General features: G+C 48.6%; 2 protein-coding genes across 6 annotated transcripts in view; one reads left to right on the top strand and one right to left on the bottom strand.

The window, feature by feature from the left end:
- The window catches only part of DAZAP1 (DAZ associated protein 1), a 26,950-nt gene extending 15,867 nt beyond the window's left edge, over nt 1–11,083 (bottom strand). The window contains exons 1-6 of one of the 3 annotated variants that reach the window (XM_042795042.1): nt 10,891–11,083; nt 4,884–4,924; nt 4,274–4,440; nt 3,867–3,932; nt 3,097–3,204; nt 638–686 (exon numbers count right to left, since the gene is read on the bottom strand). In XM_042795042.1, coding sequence (XP_042650976.1) covers nt 638–686; nt 3,097–3,204; nt 3,867–3,932; nt 4,274–4,440; nt 4,884–4,924; nt 10,891–10,922 — 463 coding nt within the window. In that variant the 5' untranslated portion in view covers nt 10,923–11,083. Of the gene's footprint in view, nt 1–637; nt 687–3,096; nt 3,208–3,866; nt 3,933–4,273; nt 4,441–4,883; nt 4,925–10,890 lie in introns of those variants that run through there. The other 2 variants (XM_042795041.1, XM_032987377.2) reach the window with 2 other exon arrangements.
- Nucleotides 10,727–15,517, top strand: GAMT (guanidinoacetate N-methyltransferase). Of its 3 annotated transcripts, XM_042795044.1 has the most exons (7): nt 10,727–10,838; nt 12,391–12,624; nt 13,168–13,313; nt 13,439–13,502; nt 13,832–13,899; nt 14,306–14,416; nt 14,750–15,517. In XM_042795044.1, the coding sequence occupies exons 2-7, from the start codon at nt 12,441–12,443 to the stop codon at nt 14,888–14,890; spliced, it is 714 nt and encodes a 237-aa protein (XP_042650978.1). In that variant the 5' UTR covers nt 10,727–10,838; nt 12,391–12,440; the 3' UTR covers nt 14,891–15,517. The 3 variants fall into 3 exon arrangements, with proteins under 3 accessions (XP_042650978.1, XP_042650979.1, XP_042650977.1); XM_042795045.1 differs by lacking the exons at nt 10,727–10,838; nt 12,391–12,624 and adding an exon at nt 11,390–11,515; XM_042795043.1 differs by lacking the exon at nt 10,727–10,838 and having other exon boundaries at nt 11,663–12,624.

The following is a 15,517-nucleotide window of genomic DNA, read 5'->3' as shown; positions in this document are numbered from 1 at the left end:
ACTAACTTGATTAAATAGCCTAGTGGAATTTCCAGTTTGGTTTTTGGGTGCTTTTGTTTTGTTTTTTTTTTTTTTTCTCCTCTCAAAGAAGCAGTCTAACATACAGGGATGATACATTCCAATCAAAATATATATATTTCAGAATTATTTTGTGTAGTTTAAGAAGTGGTTTTCTTTAAGTGAAGCCATTTAACCAAAACAAAAAGCATATAATGGATGGATTCTGTTCTAATCTCATGTTCAGAGGTACTCTGAACTAGAGTATCCCCCCATACAATTACAAACATCAACATACCTTTCATGTGGAACAGGAGGAAAGTCTGCTTTTTTTACTTTCCCCCCAACAGTACCTTAAAGCCACAGAAGCAGCTCAAGAATAAAATTTCATTCAACTAAAAAACTAGCAAAAAAACCATAAATGAACATGAGACGTCTGACTTTAAATGCACAGATACCAACTGAAGCTGTAGATGAAGAGTCTAGACTTGAAGTGATATTTGCCCAGTGAATTATTCTTTTTCCTGAGGCAACATAGAAAAAAAAAAAAGTCTACCTTTTCTGATGGTGTGAAATAGTTTGCCATCTGACTATAGGAGAGTATGAAGAAATTTCAAGGACAAACTAGATCAGCCTTTACCTCGGGGCCTCTGTTTCTCTGCGTCATAGATCATTACAACTTCAGTGACCTGGAAGAGAGAAGGGAAATTCTACTCACTGTGCTACCAGGGGAGCGTTATAAACAGTTACTACAGGCTGGCTTCTCGCACTCTATCCACAAAGCACAATTAAACGCTCGATGTAGCTATCAATACCAGGCTGTCCTACCACAGTGCAAACAAATTGGGATTATTGCTCTTTATGGGAGTTTAAGAAAAGCCTGAGTTCATCTGTTCTGAAAAGCTGCTACATTGTGGCTTTTTAAGGTCTCATCACACTTAAGATTTTAATCTAGCATTAAGGTCGCTACTCTATTTATACCCACACTATAGCCTATAAAAAAAAACCCAAAGGTTTCTGTTTTTCAACATACTATTCATCAGTGTAGCTTTGTAAAAGATTACTTTTTCCATTTTTAAACATTTTCACTCTCAACATGAAAAGCAGCTTTCACACTTAAGAATTTGCACAGCTTCTCTGAATTACTTACTTGAATATCAGTATCACAGAGTACCAGATATAAATTGATGCTTTAAATAGCATTACAAAAACCCCCTAAGTTATGATCAGTATCAGTGTGATTTTAACTTAGGAAAAAAAAAAAAAATGTAAAATGCAAGTTGTTCAAGGGCTTCAAGATTTTTTTTCAGAATAAACACCACTGTGGGCTACAATTAAAAAAAAAAAAGAGGTGTAATATTTATGTCAAAGGCAATATTAAAACAGTTGAAAGAAACTGCCTTTAAATTTCTCAGATGCAGAAAAGCAGTCACAAAACGTGTGTGATCTCATGGAATCACATCTGCACCTTCAAGTCAATCTTAGGATATTTTTTACTAGAATACTCTGAATTAGCTTAAAATCTGACACAAATTCACCTTTTATTTACAGCTAGAAAACACAGTTTTCAAGTTATTACACCATATGCACTCACTTGAATATATCCCATTGGATGCTAAGAGCTGAGATTTATCCCCATTTAGGGATTACGCCATGTGACAGTGCCAGATTTTTTCCCCACTGGTCCATTTGGATCCCCTTCTTCACACTGGGGTCTTATTTACCAAGCAATTACCATGTCTAAGAAGCAATGCCTGCTTTTGTCTCTTCATTCTGTGGCCACAAAACATATATAAGAGCCTCTACCTCTCCAAAGATAACTCATTAACAACACTAGACTCCCCAATTTCTATACTATTGTTAAAGTTCTACTACTTACTTTTAAAGGCACTTACACTTAAAGGCTGTTGCCTTCTATATTTGGTGGAACATAACCCTGTATCTCCCAAGCCATCCAGAGGTCAGAATTGGAAAGCCAAAAGTCTGTGAGGAAGATCCTTTAGAAATTATGCTCCACAGCTGTGGAACATGCTCCCCCATTTTTATTTACAAGTCTACTGCAGCCTTTCAAACTAAAGAAACAGTTGTTAGCCATTGCCTTTTATTTTATGGTTTGTTTTGTTGTTTTTTTTTTTTTTAATTATCTTTACCAAATTTTAAATACAATACTGTTGATAAACTTAGCCACTTGAGAAAGGATCAACAAATCCTTTGCTGCCATTAAGAAGAGATCTTAGAGAAAGCTAATTAAAAAAGTATCAAAAGAACACACTAAATGCCACTCAAAGATGGCAAGTTCATGCCCACTGCACAGTCTTGTTGTACTTAACTCTTTAATCAGGCAATCTTTAAGTTTCTCAAACTTATTCACAGCTGAATTTAGTAACTCAGTTCAATAGTTTATCATCTTAAAGGGGCAACAATAGTTGGGATAAATGCGAATTAAAATGAAATATAAAAACCCCCCTAAAATCAGAAGATATAGCCATTTCAGTCTGAGGTTAGAAACTGAATTAAAAACAGGTGCATCACATCAGCAGTCGTTTGTCTCCAGAATGGAGGTTCTAGGGACAACAGAACTCAGCTGATTCCAGATGATGATTTAATAGCAACTACTGTTACCAAAACAATGGCAGAAGACTGCAAAATTTAACCTAGCCGTACATGTAGTCAGAGATGAGGATCTTGGACATAAGCTCACCGAGGTACTCGCTGTTTCCCCCCCCAATTCAACAGTTTTTTAATTGCCACGATGTAAATTACCAATTTAAAAGAGAAAGATTTATTCTTAAGCCAACTCAATTCAGGAGTTTTTTCAAGGAGGAAACAGAATAATGCATCAGGTAGATTCAAACATGAGGAGACAGAATCAGCAAAGGAAGTTACGTATCAGAGCAATACATTCTGACAAAGAGCAAGATACATTTCAGGATGATGACTGTTTACTACAGTTTATCACAAAATGCTTCAATACGTCCCTACAGCAGTTTGTCTAAGTTAACCCAAAATTTGACAGCTTGACGAAATCTGAGAAAAGGCAGTGGGGAAGGAAAGCATCTTGCAACCGACTGATAACTGCCATCATGCTGAATGACTCACCACTCCGAATTTCTTGAAGTATTCCCTGAGCTCTGTCTCGCCACAGTTATGAGGAATTCCACCAACAAAAATTTTATTTGATTTATTGTTATCACTCCTGGATCCTTTCTGCTAAATCAAGGGAGAAAAAAAATTCAGTCAGAGGACAATAAAGTTGGCTACTTCCATCATTTTACACTTAAACATTAATAATGGTCTCTTGCAGGTTGACAGGGCAGCCATCTCCAGGCTTGAAGTCTCCTAGTCATTAAAGTGAAGCAACTGCATGTTCAGAGCTCAGAAGTTCTGTGTTCAACACTATAAGCCAGTGTCTGCTCTTGAGAAGATCAGAAAAGTAGGGACTGTGTTCTGAGGCCATTTACTAGTTTTATAATGAAATCATATTAACTTGCAGGGTGTGAAGTAGACTGGAAAAGAGCATCAGACCTGTGAGTGCACTTCCAGACACTAGTTTCAAGATCTGAACTCCTCAACTAAAAGCACGACTAAGAGCTTAAGAAAATACCACACCCACAACCCAAGTTTGACACAAACACAAAACGTTCATTAACACTGTATTGTACTTGGAGTCTTACCACAGAAATCTAAGTAGAAGACATTTTTAAGACATAAAATCTACACTCAAGGCCTGCATACTGACTCACAATTTAAAAACATGGATATAACCTGAGTGAATTCAATTAAATAGCTAGAAGGCAAGCCAAAATTGGAAAACAGGTAGGATACACCAAATATCTTTCCTTACCCATACACCAAATATCTTTCCTTACCCATCCTTCCTTCGGTCGTGTCCTTTCTGGTTGCATCCCCCTAGGTGTACATGGCTTTGGATCAATCTGGAAGAAGTTCCAGTTTGGTCAGATCTCAGCGTGCAGAATACTGTTCTAAAAGTTACATTTATGGCAGCTGAACACAGCACTGCTGAAATCCAGCTCCTCAGATCAAAGCTATTGTCAATACATCGCTTCTACAACATGACACAAATCATTGAGTTAAAGCTGTCTTACAATAAGTAATTAAAACCAACAACCAGGTAACTTTTACACTATCCAGTCTGCAAATAAGCAGCCAGAATTTAAAACAGATCTTTGAAGCAGTCTGGAGCAGAAAGTTCTGAAGCAGAAAGAAAAAAAAAAAAAAAAAAAAAAAAAAACAAACAAACACAAAACCAACTTACATTTCGGCCATCTAACGTATGAGGTCTACTGGCCAGTACTGTTCCCACACAGTTGGGGTCTTTAAATTTGACAAATCCAAATCCTCGAGACTGGTTTGTTGTTTTGTCTTTCATTATTACACAGTCTACGACTTCTCCATATTGAGAGAAGTAGCTACGAAGTGTTTCTGTTAAAAGAAAAAGCGTATATTAAACAGAACCAGATATTAACTTTACCATGCTGTCTTCACAATTATGAGACAAAAAGTAAGCAAACAGCTAAACGAAACTGATTCAATTTTACTTCCTCTAAACAAATTGTATATAATGGTTTAATTTCCACTCATACAAAAGGAAAGTAGTATTGTAGTAAAGCAATTGTAAATATGGTTGTCTTCCACATAGACAAACACTTCAGTACCAAATACTGATAAAAAAAATACACAACCAAATGTGATTAACATATATTTGAACTCTCTCTACAGAAAATTTTATCCATTAACGGAAGAGAGCAGCACAATCTCATCCCAATCTTCCTACCACAGTATTGTCTGTTAAAAAGCTATGCATCTGTACATTGCTTTGCTGTTCACAAAGGCCTGGCTCAATGACTGTAGAATACATAACTTACCTTGTGTTGTACTCCAGTCCAAGCCACCCACAAACAGTTTTCTGCAAATGAAGCATACAGCAATTTTAGGGTGCTACACAACAGATACTTCATCTTATTTAACACAAAAGTGTTAGATCCACAGCTTTTCTGAAGAGGTCTGGCAGTACTGAGGCCTTCGCAACACACTTCAAAGCTCGTTCTTCACTAGGATTCACTATTCTTTGTGGCAACTATTCTCTGTTTCATGAAGATTCACATAAAACTGAAGCATCTGTTTTGTGTGCCACAAGCATGAACTGAGATTTTAAGCTTATTACAGGAATACATTTTCTTTTATGCAAAGAGAAGACAAAAATATCAGAAAAGCCCAAGTTCCTCCAAACTTCTTATTTCCAAGTATTTGAGAAGGCAGCGCTCCTTTGAGAAATCATTACAACAGCCAGAAGGGGGAGGGGGAAAAAAAAAAATCAACATAGAACATCACACTAAGTATGTTCACCTGCTCTTTTGGGACAGAAAGAAGTTCCAGAATGGAACACTTGATAGTTCAGAAAAATGTGTATAAAGCATCACTGAAATTTTAAAAGTGTTCCAAGAACACTGTTAGAAAGTCATTCTACCTGCTGAACCCCCACCTCCCAATTAAAATGGGAGGTCTGGATTCCTGTCAAGGACTGGATCGTTGATGCTAGGTTAGTTACAGAACTTCTCTTAGCAACAGAAAACAGCTGCAGCGTCCATGCAGTTCCAATTCAAGGATGAAAACAAAATCCAAAACTTCTGAGATAAAGCAAACTGACAGAAAACCAGACATCCTAGTTTAAATATCCATTGCTTTCATTAACTGCTTTAATCCCAGGTTAAGGATCAAGAGGCATGCAGTCTTGCACTAAGCCTCCAAAACCAAATCCAAAAAACAGCTGAGCTCTCCTACATCCATTTTTTAGCTGAATGTTACCAGAGAGATAACTGGCAACCAAAATAGATTAAAAAAATCTATTCTACAAAAATACACTAGTAACACAGCTGCTGCAGCCCTCTAACAGGTATTGTAGCAAAAATAAAACCAAACTGTGAAGTTTACACGCTTGATGTTACCATGTCCTACATTTACAGTTATCAGCATATGAAAAATAATGCCAGTGGTTGAAGTTATTTAATGCCAACTTACAAATTATAAGCAATGTAAGTGCATCTGCCCTGGGACAATGTGGCCAGCTTTCACATGCCAGAAGGTCAAAGCCCAACAAGCTTTGCAGCTAAAAGAAACAAGACTCCACAGGAGGAATGCTGAACTAGATGCCTGAATCCAACCATTGCATCACCTGAAATTTCTGTACTTGTTCTCTAGTTGCATCATTGGGTAAAACATGAAGCATATGAGTTTTTCCCATCCTCAGATCAAAAAAGCTTAAGTCAGCCCTCAGGGTTCCTTGCCCCTGTGTTCTCAAAGTACCATCCTGGTAAAGAAAAGTCCTTAAACTGCTGATAAAAACAAATAAAAACCTTCATCCATTCCTTTTATTTGCTACTCTCACCTAGAAAGACCAGTCAGAATCACTTTTGTCTACCATTATCTTCTAGTTAAATGAAAGCAAAAGTAGAACTACTCAGTTCAAGTCTAAAATAGAAGACAAACTTGTGAGGCAAGTACTAAATAACAGAGCAGCACTAATTCACCAATTAGTTGTGAAACCATTTTATAATCTAGTTTAGAGATATCTCCAAACAGATGAGAAAGTCATGGCTAAAACCCAAACTAAACTCCATGCTTAAAACTGGGCAAATCTGAATCAACTCATCTTCTGAAAAGAGCACCCAAATCTGCACTTTTCAAGTCAGAGCATGCCAAAGTACTTGGGTAAGTGCACAAAGAGGAGCAGCAAGATGCCAGACTGCCTGCTTTGCAATTCTTTATCAACTTCAGGGCGTGACAAAACTTCCATGCAAAGTAATTTACACCATAATTAAAGGTTAGTTCAAAGCCATCTCAACACTTGGCCCTTCTCAATAAGAAGCACCAACTCAAAAGCTCTTCTGTTAATAATTCCATGGGTCTGCACAGACAAGTGCGGGATAGTTTATCTTTGGAGGATGCCCTCTATTTCTCTAATCAGACCTCAAAGAGAGGATCCATATTCTGCTTTGTCTTCTACTTGCCCTCAGATATATCCAAGCACAGCTGCAGCTTCCCTTACACAGGGAAAGTTGAAGTTCTCCTAACCCAAAAAAATTTAAACTTCCTCTCACCTGTTTTTTTCAGGAGCAAACTGCAGTAAGAAATGGCCCACTGCCACAGTCCCAGTGCTGCTAGTGCACAGAGAGCATCAGTGAAGTGGAAGCCTTGCAACCAGAATCTCCTGTGTAGCAGGGCAACTTGCTGACAAAACCAGCAGTCCCTTTTCACCTTGATTAATTTCTCTGCAATACAGCTTCGTGTCACAACCCTTATACAACAGCCAACAGTGACTAAATCAACACCTTCCAAGTGCAGGTATGCTACACATGAAAGTAAGAAGTGACTAAATTCGGTATTATACGGTACCTAGAAGTCTCATTCCATGGAGGCAAATTTTATTTCCCAGTCACTAGTTGAGAGGTGACGTAAGTCTTGTCTTTCAAAAATAAAAGACCAGCTGTTAAGCACAGATCAAAGCATCTTTTTAAGCAGGACAGAAAATAACTGCACAGGTAATATGCAAAGGAAGTAGTCTTCACAGTGTTGCAGAAGACAGCGGTTGCATCTGCACTTGCATTATCATGATGTATCCGATACCAGCACACGCAGGACGTTTCATCCACTACCAACCCCCTCTGAAAGCAGGCCTGTTTCAGGATGACGAAGTTTTTCTCAAAGATAGGAAATCTCCCCCCAACCTTGCTCTACTGGCAAAGAACTTGTTCATGACATCACTTAAGAGCTGATTCAACACTGGCCAGTTCTCAGCAACCGGTCATCTTCCGGGAACAGCCAAACTTCACCCAACAGTTGTCACCACACTCAGACTTCCTGGTAGCTTCGACTGTCATTTCACTACGTTTCCTCTCCACATACAGGACACAGGCACGAATCTGTGTGCTCTTTCTTGTGTCATTATTTTCAGGGAAAGCAAGTTCTAAAAGGAAATAACTTTATTTCCTAATAGCAAAGAACAAAACTTGATCTAATGCTATATTCAGATTAAAGTTTTCATGTAGCCCATGACTGCGTGTTACCTACATTTTGGGATTTTTTTTAAACTAAATTTGATAGCTTGGTATGTAAGATCAATCTCTAAGATCAATCTAAAAATACCAACTGCACTGACAGAACGTCAAGCTGTCTGCAGGGAGGGAGGACTCCCCACAGTTAACAGTCACTGAAACCTTCTAATTCCATTATTAATTATTTGTAGTCACCCTACATGCATTTAAACAAACAAAAAAAGCTGGGTTGCCTAAGGTCAACTACAGCAGCTGTATGTAAATACATGGTTTCTATTAATAAGCACACTATAGAATGCCAAAAACCAGGACTACCCTGCCTTTGACTCCTCAGTGGATTGGTTTGAACACACTGAGCAAATGCAAGACTTAACCAATCCCTACCTAACACAAAAATCTAGACGCAGTATCGCACAAAACGGCTGTCAGATGCAAGACAGACATGAAATAACGCTAGGTGAGCGTTCACTTCCCTGTGCTCAGCTGGCATCTCCAGCTCATTCGGAAGGTTTTAGGTACGCTGACTCCTGGCTTCCTCTAAAACTTTTTGTTCAATGAGTTTATGAGCTGGTAGTTATTAAAATTACACTACCAGTTTGAGCCTGCTGACATCACTGTCCTCACACCTATTTACATCCCCCTCAAAAACGCCCATCTCCATAAAGCTACGTATGTACAGACTGTAGTGTTGGAGGGATGCGATAGGCTTTATGCTCCGTTGGGGACAGGCAGTTTCTCTGAGCAGGCCTGTCCCTGCACACGAGCGGTACGACGGTGTGTGCCGTGCCGAAGCAGAAGCGCTCCTCGCAGTACTCAGCGTGGGCACGGGAAGCAGAATAATGACTCTTCAGAAGCCACAGTATGTATAAGTTTTAACCAAGTTTCATGAACCCACGTGTTCCACTTCAACTATTTCCTGACAAAATTTTACTTGCCAATTTATTCTTTTCTGCCATAAATGTATCTGTCATTGAAGCAGCTAATGCCAGAATTAGTAGGAAAGCACAGACAGGTGTTTTAGAAGTACCAAAACTTCACAAAAGCACAAACTCTTTGCCTATGTAAAATAATCTAGCAGTTTGATTAACATCTATCCAGTCTCTTAAGTGCTTAGGATGTAGCAACCCTCCTGCAGGACAGAAGGATCTCAAGATCACAGCACTTTTATCCAAAATAGTCCCAAGTACTGATTACAGTAACGCTCTCAAGGCCCTAGCTACTCGACACAACTGCAAGGCCTACAGCCTTTCTAAGTATGTTTTCTTAAAATTTGTCTAGAAAAGTGGTTAAATTCATAGCTTCCTATTAAGACTTCCATCTCACAACAGCTTTCAAAATAGAACTTCCTTCACACAACTACAGGCAGCTGACTAAAACTGCAGTTTATGCTATGCTTTCACCTTTCCGTTTGAGCACTTTTGGGAGAGGAGAAAAAAGAAAATTACCATCTCTGATTAAAATCCAAGCCTTTCACATCTGATTACACCTCAGATCAAAATCTAAGCAGTCTGTAACTGGGAACAGGCTCCGTGACAACTGGGCCTGTTCAGGATGAAAGCTGACAGTGTCTAGCCGAGTAACTTGCAGCCTGCTCTCACCTACTGCTCCAGCACAGCTGCACACAGAACTTTCCCCATCAAGTCTCTCATAAGGCACTAGACAGTAACTAAGGCCCAGGACCAAAATAAAAATAATTTGAGCAAAACCTACACATTTAAGAATGCCTCATGCAATATGTGCTGTTCGTAGAAACATCTAACATTCAAATCAGTTGTCTTGCCTCTTGTGTTTTTAAGACTGGGCAAATTAAGAACACGCACAGCAAATAAGCAGATTACTACGCACTGGAGGCAGAGTAACAACAGAAAACTGGTACACATCCACCAAAAAAGGTGACCAGTTGCAACATGCATATTCTGTGCCAAAAGTTGCCCTGAAAGCTAGGTGGCCAATTCTTTTTTTTATTATTATTTTTATTATTATTATTATTATTATTGCTATTTGCACTTCTAACATGCCAAGTCTACAGTCTCAATTTAAATGTCGCTAGGGTTCAGAATACAGCACGGAAGTTTAACGCTACTAAATACATCTCAAAAGAAGCAGACCTGTGTGAGGCTATCAGTTCGAAGAAGCCACCACAAAGTCTCTGGAAAGCCTTTAAAGTAAACCCAGCGTTTTTCTGACTGGGGTTCAGCTTGCACACAAGGCCAGCGAGCAGGAGGCGACTGTCAGCGGAGGGAAGTTTGGGAGGGCAGCCGCAGGCCGCGCACGGACTCCTCTGCAGCACAAGGGAAGCGAGGGGTGAGAGAAGGCTCCCGGCCGCCGCCTTTGTCCTGCCGCCCCCCCCGAGCAGAGCCCCGGCCGCGGCCCTCAGACCCTCCGGGCGCAGCCCTGATGAGTCACCGGCACAAAGTCACTGGCGGGGTTTTACACCCCGCGCCGGGGAGCGGACGACGACACAAACGTTAGGAACAGAGAAACGGGAGAAGCAAACGGCGTGTCCCCTCCGTGCCCACCCCCCCCCCACCCCCGCGGCGTGGCGGGGCCGGGGCTCGCGCGAACGGCCGCGGGTGACCTTGGGCCGCGCGCACCTGCCGCCGCAGCCCGGCGCGGGCCGGTCACGTGACGGGGGGGGGGGGGGGTGAAACCCTCCCGGTCCGCAGGGGCCCAGCATGGCGGACGGGCCCGGGGGCGAACGGTCGGACGGTGGTTTCCCCCCCCCCCGCCCCAACTCCGGCGCGGCCCTCGCCTGAGGACGCAGGAAAGGTGGTGGGGGGGGGGGGATACGACACCCCCCACCCCCCACCTCCACCCTCACCCGATCTCGTCGGCGCCTCCCACGCTGTTCATGGCGGCGGCTCCTCGGCGGTATCCGGGGCCGCGCCCGGCTCTTCCCTCGGGCGGCGGCGGCGGCGGCACCAGCGGCAGGTCGCAGGCTGCGGACGGGCTGTCCCTCGCCGTTCTCCCGTTTACCTTCCGCTCTCCCCCCCCCCCCCCCCCCCCCCCTCGCGGCGTTATCCCGAGCTGCGCAACGGCCGCCCCCGGCCCGGCCCGGCCCCCCCCCCCGCCGCGCGCTCGCGCTCCCTCAGCGCCGCCAACCGCCACTGCGCGCGCACCTGCCCCTCGCTACGGGGTCTCCGGGGCCGCGCCCGGGGAGGGGCGGGGCGGGGCGCGGCGCGGGGGACGACGGGAAGAGCAGTCCGCCTGTCCCACGTGCGGCCGCCGGGGGGGGGGGGGGGGGCACGGGCTGAACCCCCCCCGCCCCGGGAACGGCCCCCCCCCCCCCCCCCCCCCCCCCCCCCCCGCCGTGCAGCGCAGCCCGGCTCTGCCGTGGGGCATCAGTCACCCCCGGCGACGGGGAAGCGTGGAGCGGGGTGGTGAGCACGGCCCCGTTCGCAGCCGTGGGGCACGGTATTGGTGCATGGCACCGGGACACGGCCCCGGTGTGTAGCCCTAGAGTGGGGCAAGGCGTGGGGCACGGCCCCGGGTCACGGCACAGCGTGGGGCACAGCCCCGGTGTGTAGCCCTAGAGCATGACGTGGCGTGGGGCACAGCCCCGGTGTGTAGCCCTAGAGTGGGGCAAGGCATGGGGCACGGCCCCGGTGTGTAGCCCTAGAGCATGACATGGCGTGGGGCACGGCCCCGGTGTGTAGCCCTAGAGTGGGGCACAGCACTGTGCGCAGCCCTGGGGCATGGCGTGGCGTGGGGCACAGTATCACGCGCAGCCACGGGGCAGGGCACAGCGTGGGGCACGGCACGGCATGGGGCACGGTGTGGGGCACGGCACGGCGTGGGGCACAGCCCCTGTGTGTAGCCTTAGAGTGCGGCACAGCATGGGGCACAGTGTGGGGCACGGCATGGGGCATGGCACAGTGTGAGGCACAGCGTGGGGCACAGCCCCCGTGTGTAGCCTTAGAGTGGGGCACAGCATGGGGCACAGCCCCGGTCCACAGCACAGCGTGGGGCATGGCATGGTGTGGGGCACAGCCTGTGGGGAAAAGCCCACCCTCCGTGTCCCCCCCCAGGTCGCACCGATCCAGCTGGGCGCTGCCACGCAGCCATGCTGCTCATTCCCACTCTAGCCACGCACAGCATGCTGCCCTCAGAAATGGGGCCTGTCCCCTGCACCCCCCCAGCCCCGCTACGGTGTGGGGCACCGGCTGCTCGGGCCTGGCAGCCCCTGCTGCCCCACAGAGCCCCCCCGACTGTGGGTCCCTTTCACCCAGACGGGCCCCAGCCCGCCATGCACACTCAGCACTTTTCCAGCCCCGGCTATTTAAAGCCGGCCAAGTGCCGGGCGGCCCTTTCCCTCCCCCAGCACCGCCGAGCTGAACTTTGGTGGACTTTCCTCCCCGCGGCGGCACGGCCATGAGCACCCGGCTGACAGCGGGGCCCATCTTTGCCGAGGGCGAGGATTGCCGGGCGGCCTGGCGGGATGCGGCGGCCGGCTACGATGCGCCGGACGCCCACCTGGAAATCCTGGGGAAGCCGGTGATGGAGCGCTGGGAGACCCCCTACATGCACTCGCTGGCGGCCGTGGCCGCGTCGAGGGGTAACAGGGGCTCCCCGGGGCCGTGCCGTGGGGCGCAGCTGGGGCGTGGGAAGTGGGGCAGCTTTCCCCGCTCGCTGCCGGCGCTCCCCGCGTTTGTGCTCTCGTGTCAGGGTGACGCGATCCTGAAAGGGGCTGGGGGTGTGGGGAAGGGGGGGGGGAGGGCAGCCCCCCATGGGGGCAGAGCACAGCCCGGCCAGGACCTGCTGGTTTTTGGGTTGTGTTTCCCGCGTGCCGGCAGCGGGAGGGTTTTGGCAGCGCTGCTGCAAGCGGCTGCTAGTTCCTGGGGGGGTTTGGTGGGGGTAAAGAGCTGCTGTGGGGGGCAGCTGGGCAGGCGGGGGGTGATGGGGGCATGGGGCTGCTCCTGGTTCTCACCCCAGTGTGGGAAACACTGCGATATCCCAACCGGTGCTGAAAAAAGCCAAATGCAGGGAAAGAGCGGGGCAGCGTTTGGGGCTGGGGGAACACTGAGGTGGAGAAAAATCAGGGTTCTGTGTTTTTGGAGGCACAACCCGTCCCCCCGCCCAGCTGCTCTCTCGTCCCCAGGTGGCCGCGTGCTGGAGGTGGGCTTCGGCATGGCCATCGCCGCCACCAAGGTGGAGGAATTTGACATCGAGGAGCACTGGATCGTGGAGTGCAACGAGGGGGTTTTCCGGCGGCTGGAGGAATGGGCCAGGATGCAGCCGCACAAGGTCCGGGGTGAGGGGGGGACACCCACACCCACACACGGGACCAGAGCCGGGGCTGTGCGGGTGCACGGTGCCGGTGGGTGCCCCACCGCCGGCGCTCACCCCCCTGCCCACCCGCCCACCCGCAGGTCGTGGCCCTGAAGGGGCTGTGGGAGGACGTGGTGCCGACGCTGCCCGACGGGCACTTCAGGGGTGAGACACCGCACAAGCGGGACCGGCGAGGGGGGTGGCGGGGGGGGGGGTCCCCACAGCAGAGCTCAGGGTGCAGGGTGGCACCCAGCCCCGCTCCCCACCGCGGGGACGGGCTGCAGCCGGTATCCCCGGGGAGCGGCGCCTTGTCCCGGGGAGCTGCACATCGCTGCCTGCCAGGAGTTGAAAACACAAGCTGCAAATTTAAATAGGAATAAAATAGTAACAGGCCACGAAGGGGGATCTTCCCCCCCACCCCCGGGCATGTGAGCCCCAGCGGCGCCTCGGTGGTCTCTCCTGGCTAACGGGTGGTCTCCGGTGTTTGCGGGCAGGGATCCTGTACGACACCTACCCGCTGTCGGAGGAGACCTGGCACACGCACCAGTTCAACTTTATCAAGGTAACGTGTCAGGGTGCAGCACCCACCCCTCCCACCGCCCTCGGCTCCTGGGGGGGTGGGTGTTGGGGGAGATGGGGGCACGCAGGGCAGGGAGGAGAATTTGGGAGCTCAGAGAGTCAAAGCCAGAGCCGGGCCCCGCCATCCCCCCAGCCTCCCTCCCACCCGGGACTTGGTGCCCTCTGGAAAACCCCAGTGTCCCCAGCATGACATGATGTCTCCAGTGCAACGGTGGCATCAGCAGCGCTTTAGGTCCACGTGGCCACAGCCGGAGGGAGGGGGGCAACGGGGGGGCACAGAGGGCTGGGGCAGTGTCCGGCTCTGCAGGGAGACGTGAGAGCCTGGAGTGGGGTCAGGCAGCACCCAGCTGGGTGCTGGGTGCTGGGTGCTGAGCCAGCTCCCCTCGCAGGACCATGCCTTCCGCTTGCTGCAGCCTGGCGGGGTCCTCACCTACTGCAACCTGACCTCCTGGGGGGAGCTGCTGAAGACTGAGTACACCGACATCGAGAAGATGTTTGAGGTGAGCACCGAGTCCCGGGATAGGGAGAGCCTGGAACCCCCATCCCAAACTGGGTTCCCCAAAGTTGCCCCGTCAGCCTCTGCACCCCCCCCGCCCCGTGCTTGTGCCCGACACTGTAGCCAGCACGAACCAGAGCGCTCCACGGCCGGGGACGGTGACGGCCGGGGCTCCGCAGGGAACATTTGGGGGAAGATCAGAGGGTTTTTGCCCACGGCAGCCCAGGACAGGGCTCCCTGCACCCGGCTGCTCACGCTGCCCCGCGTCCCTGGGCTCAGCAGCATCTCCAGCCGCGTCCCGGCAGCTCAAACCCTCGCTGCTCCTTCTCTCCCGCAGGAGACCCAGGTGGGGCACTTGGTAGAAGCCGGGTTCAAGAAGGAGAATATCAGCACGAGGGTGATGGACCTGGTCCCCCCCAAGGGCTGCAGGTACTACTCTTTCCCCAAGATGATCACACCCACCATCATTAAGCACTGAGGGTGCCCAGCCCCAGGTGAGGAGAGGCTGATTACATGTGCCCAGAGAAGAAAAGCTCTTATCTCCTCCAATGCTAACGAGGGAAGATTGAAGCTGATTTATCTGGAGGTGGGAGATGGCTGGAGGCTTGGGATGGAAGTCCTGGGTCTCCAGGGGACCTCCTGGACAAAAGGACTCACTCCCTGCCCCACAGCAGATGTCACCAAGCCCTGGAGGGCTCTGCTGGGCTCCAAGGAGGAAGTTTCCACTCAAGACTTGCCCTTGTCTCCAAATACCTCAATTATGCTGCAATTCAAGAGCAGAGTGTGGCTCAGAGCCTTTAGCCAGAGGGGTTCAAGGATGAGCCATTTCCTCTAAAAACTGGATCATTTTTAGAAATCACAGGGGTGCTTTCCACAGGAGTCAAATAACCTAAACCAGGTGGGAGCAATGGGGAAGATGGCAAAGTTGGGAGCATTTCAGCCGCTCCTGGAGCAACGCCCCAGCGAAGCTTCCAGATACTTCTGGCTAAAGCCCATCGTAGCAAGTTCTGATCCCGACACCCCCCTTACAGTTCAACAGCACATAAATGATGCTTCTTCTCTCTACCCAGAAGGGATAAAATCCATTAAAAAGGAATGAAATACA

The sequence above is a fragment of the Tyto alba genome, unplaced genomic scaffold (genome assembly GCF_018691265.1).
Source record: "Tyto alba isolate M040663 unplaced genomic scaffold, T.alba_DEE_v4.0 Super-Scaffold_20000042, whole genome shotgun sequence".
In the NCBI taxonomy this organism is placed as follows: Eukaryota; Metazoa; Chordata; class Aves; order Strigiformes; family Tytonidae; genus Tyto; species Tyto alba.
Note: the sequence above shows the minus strand (reverse complement) of the source record. Positions and strands in the feature narration are given on the sequence as shown.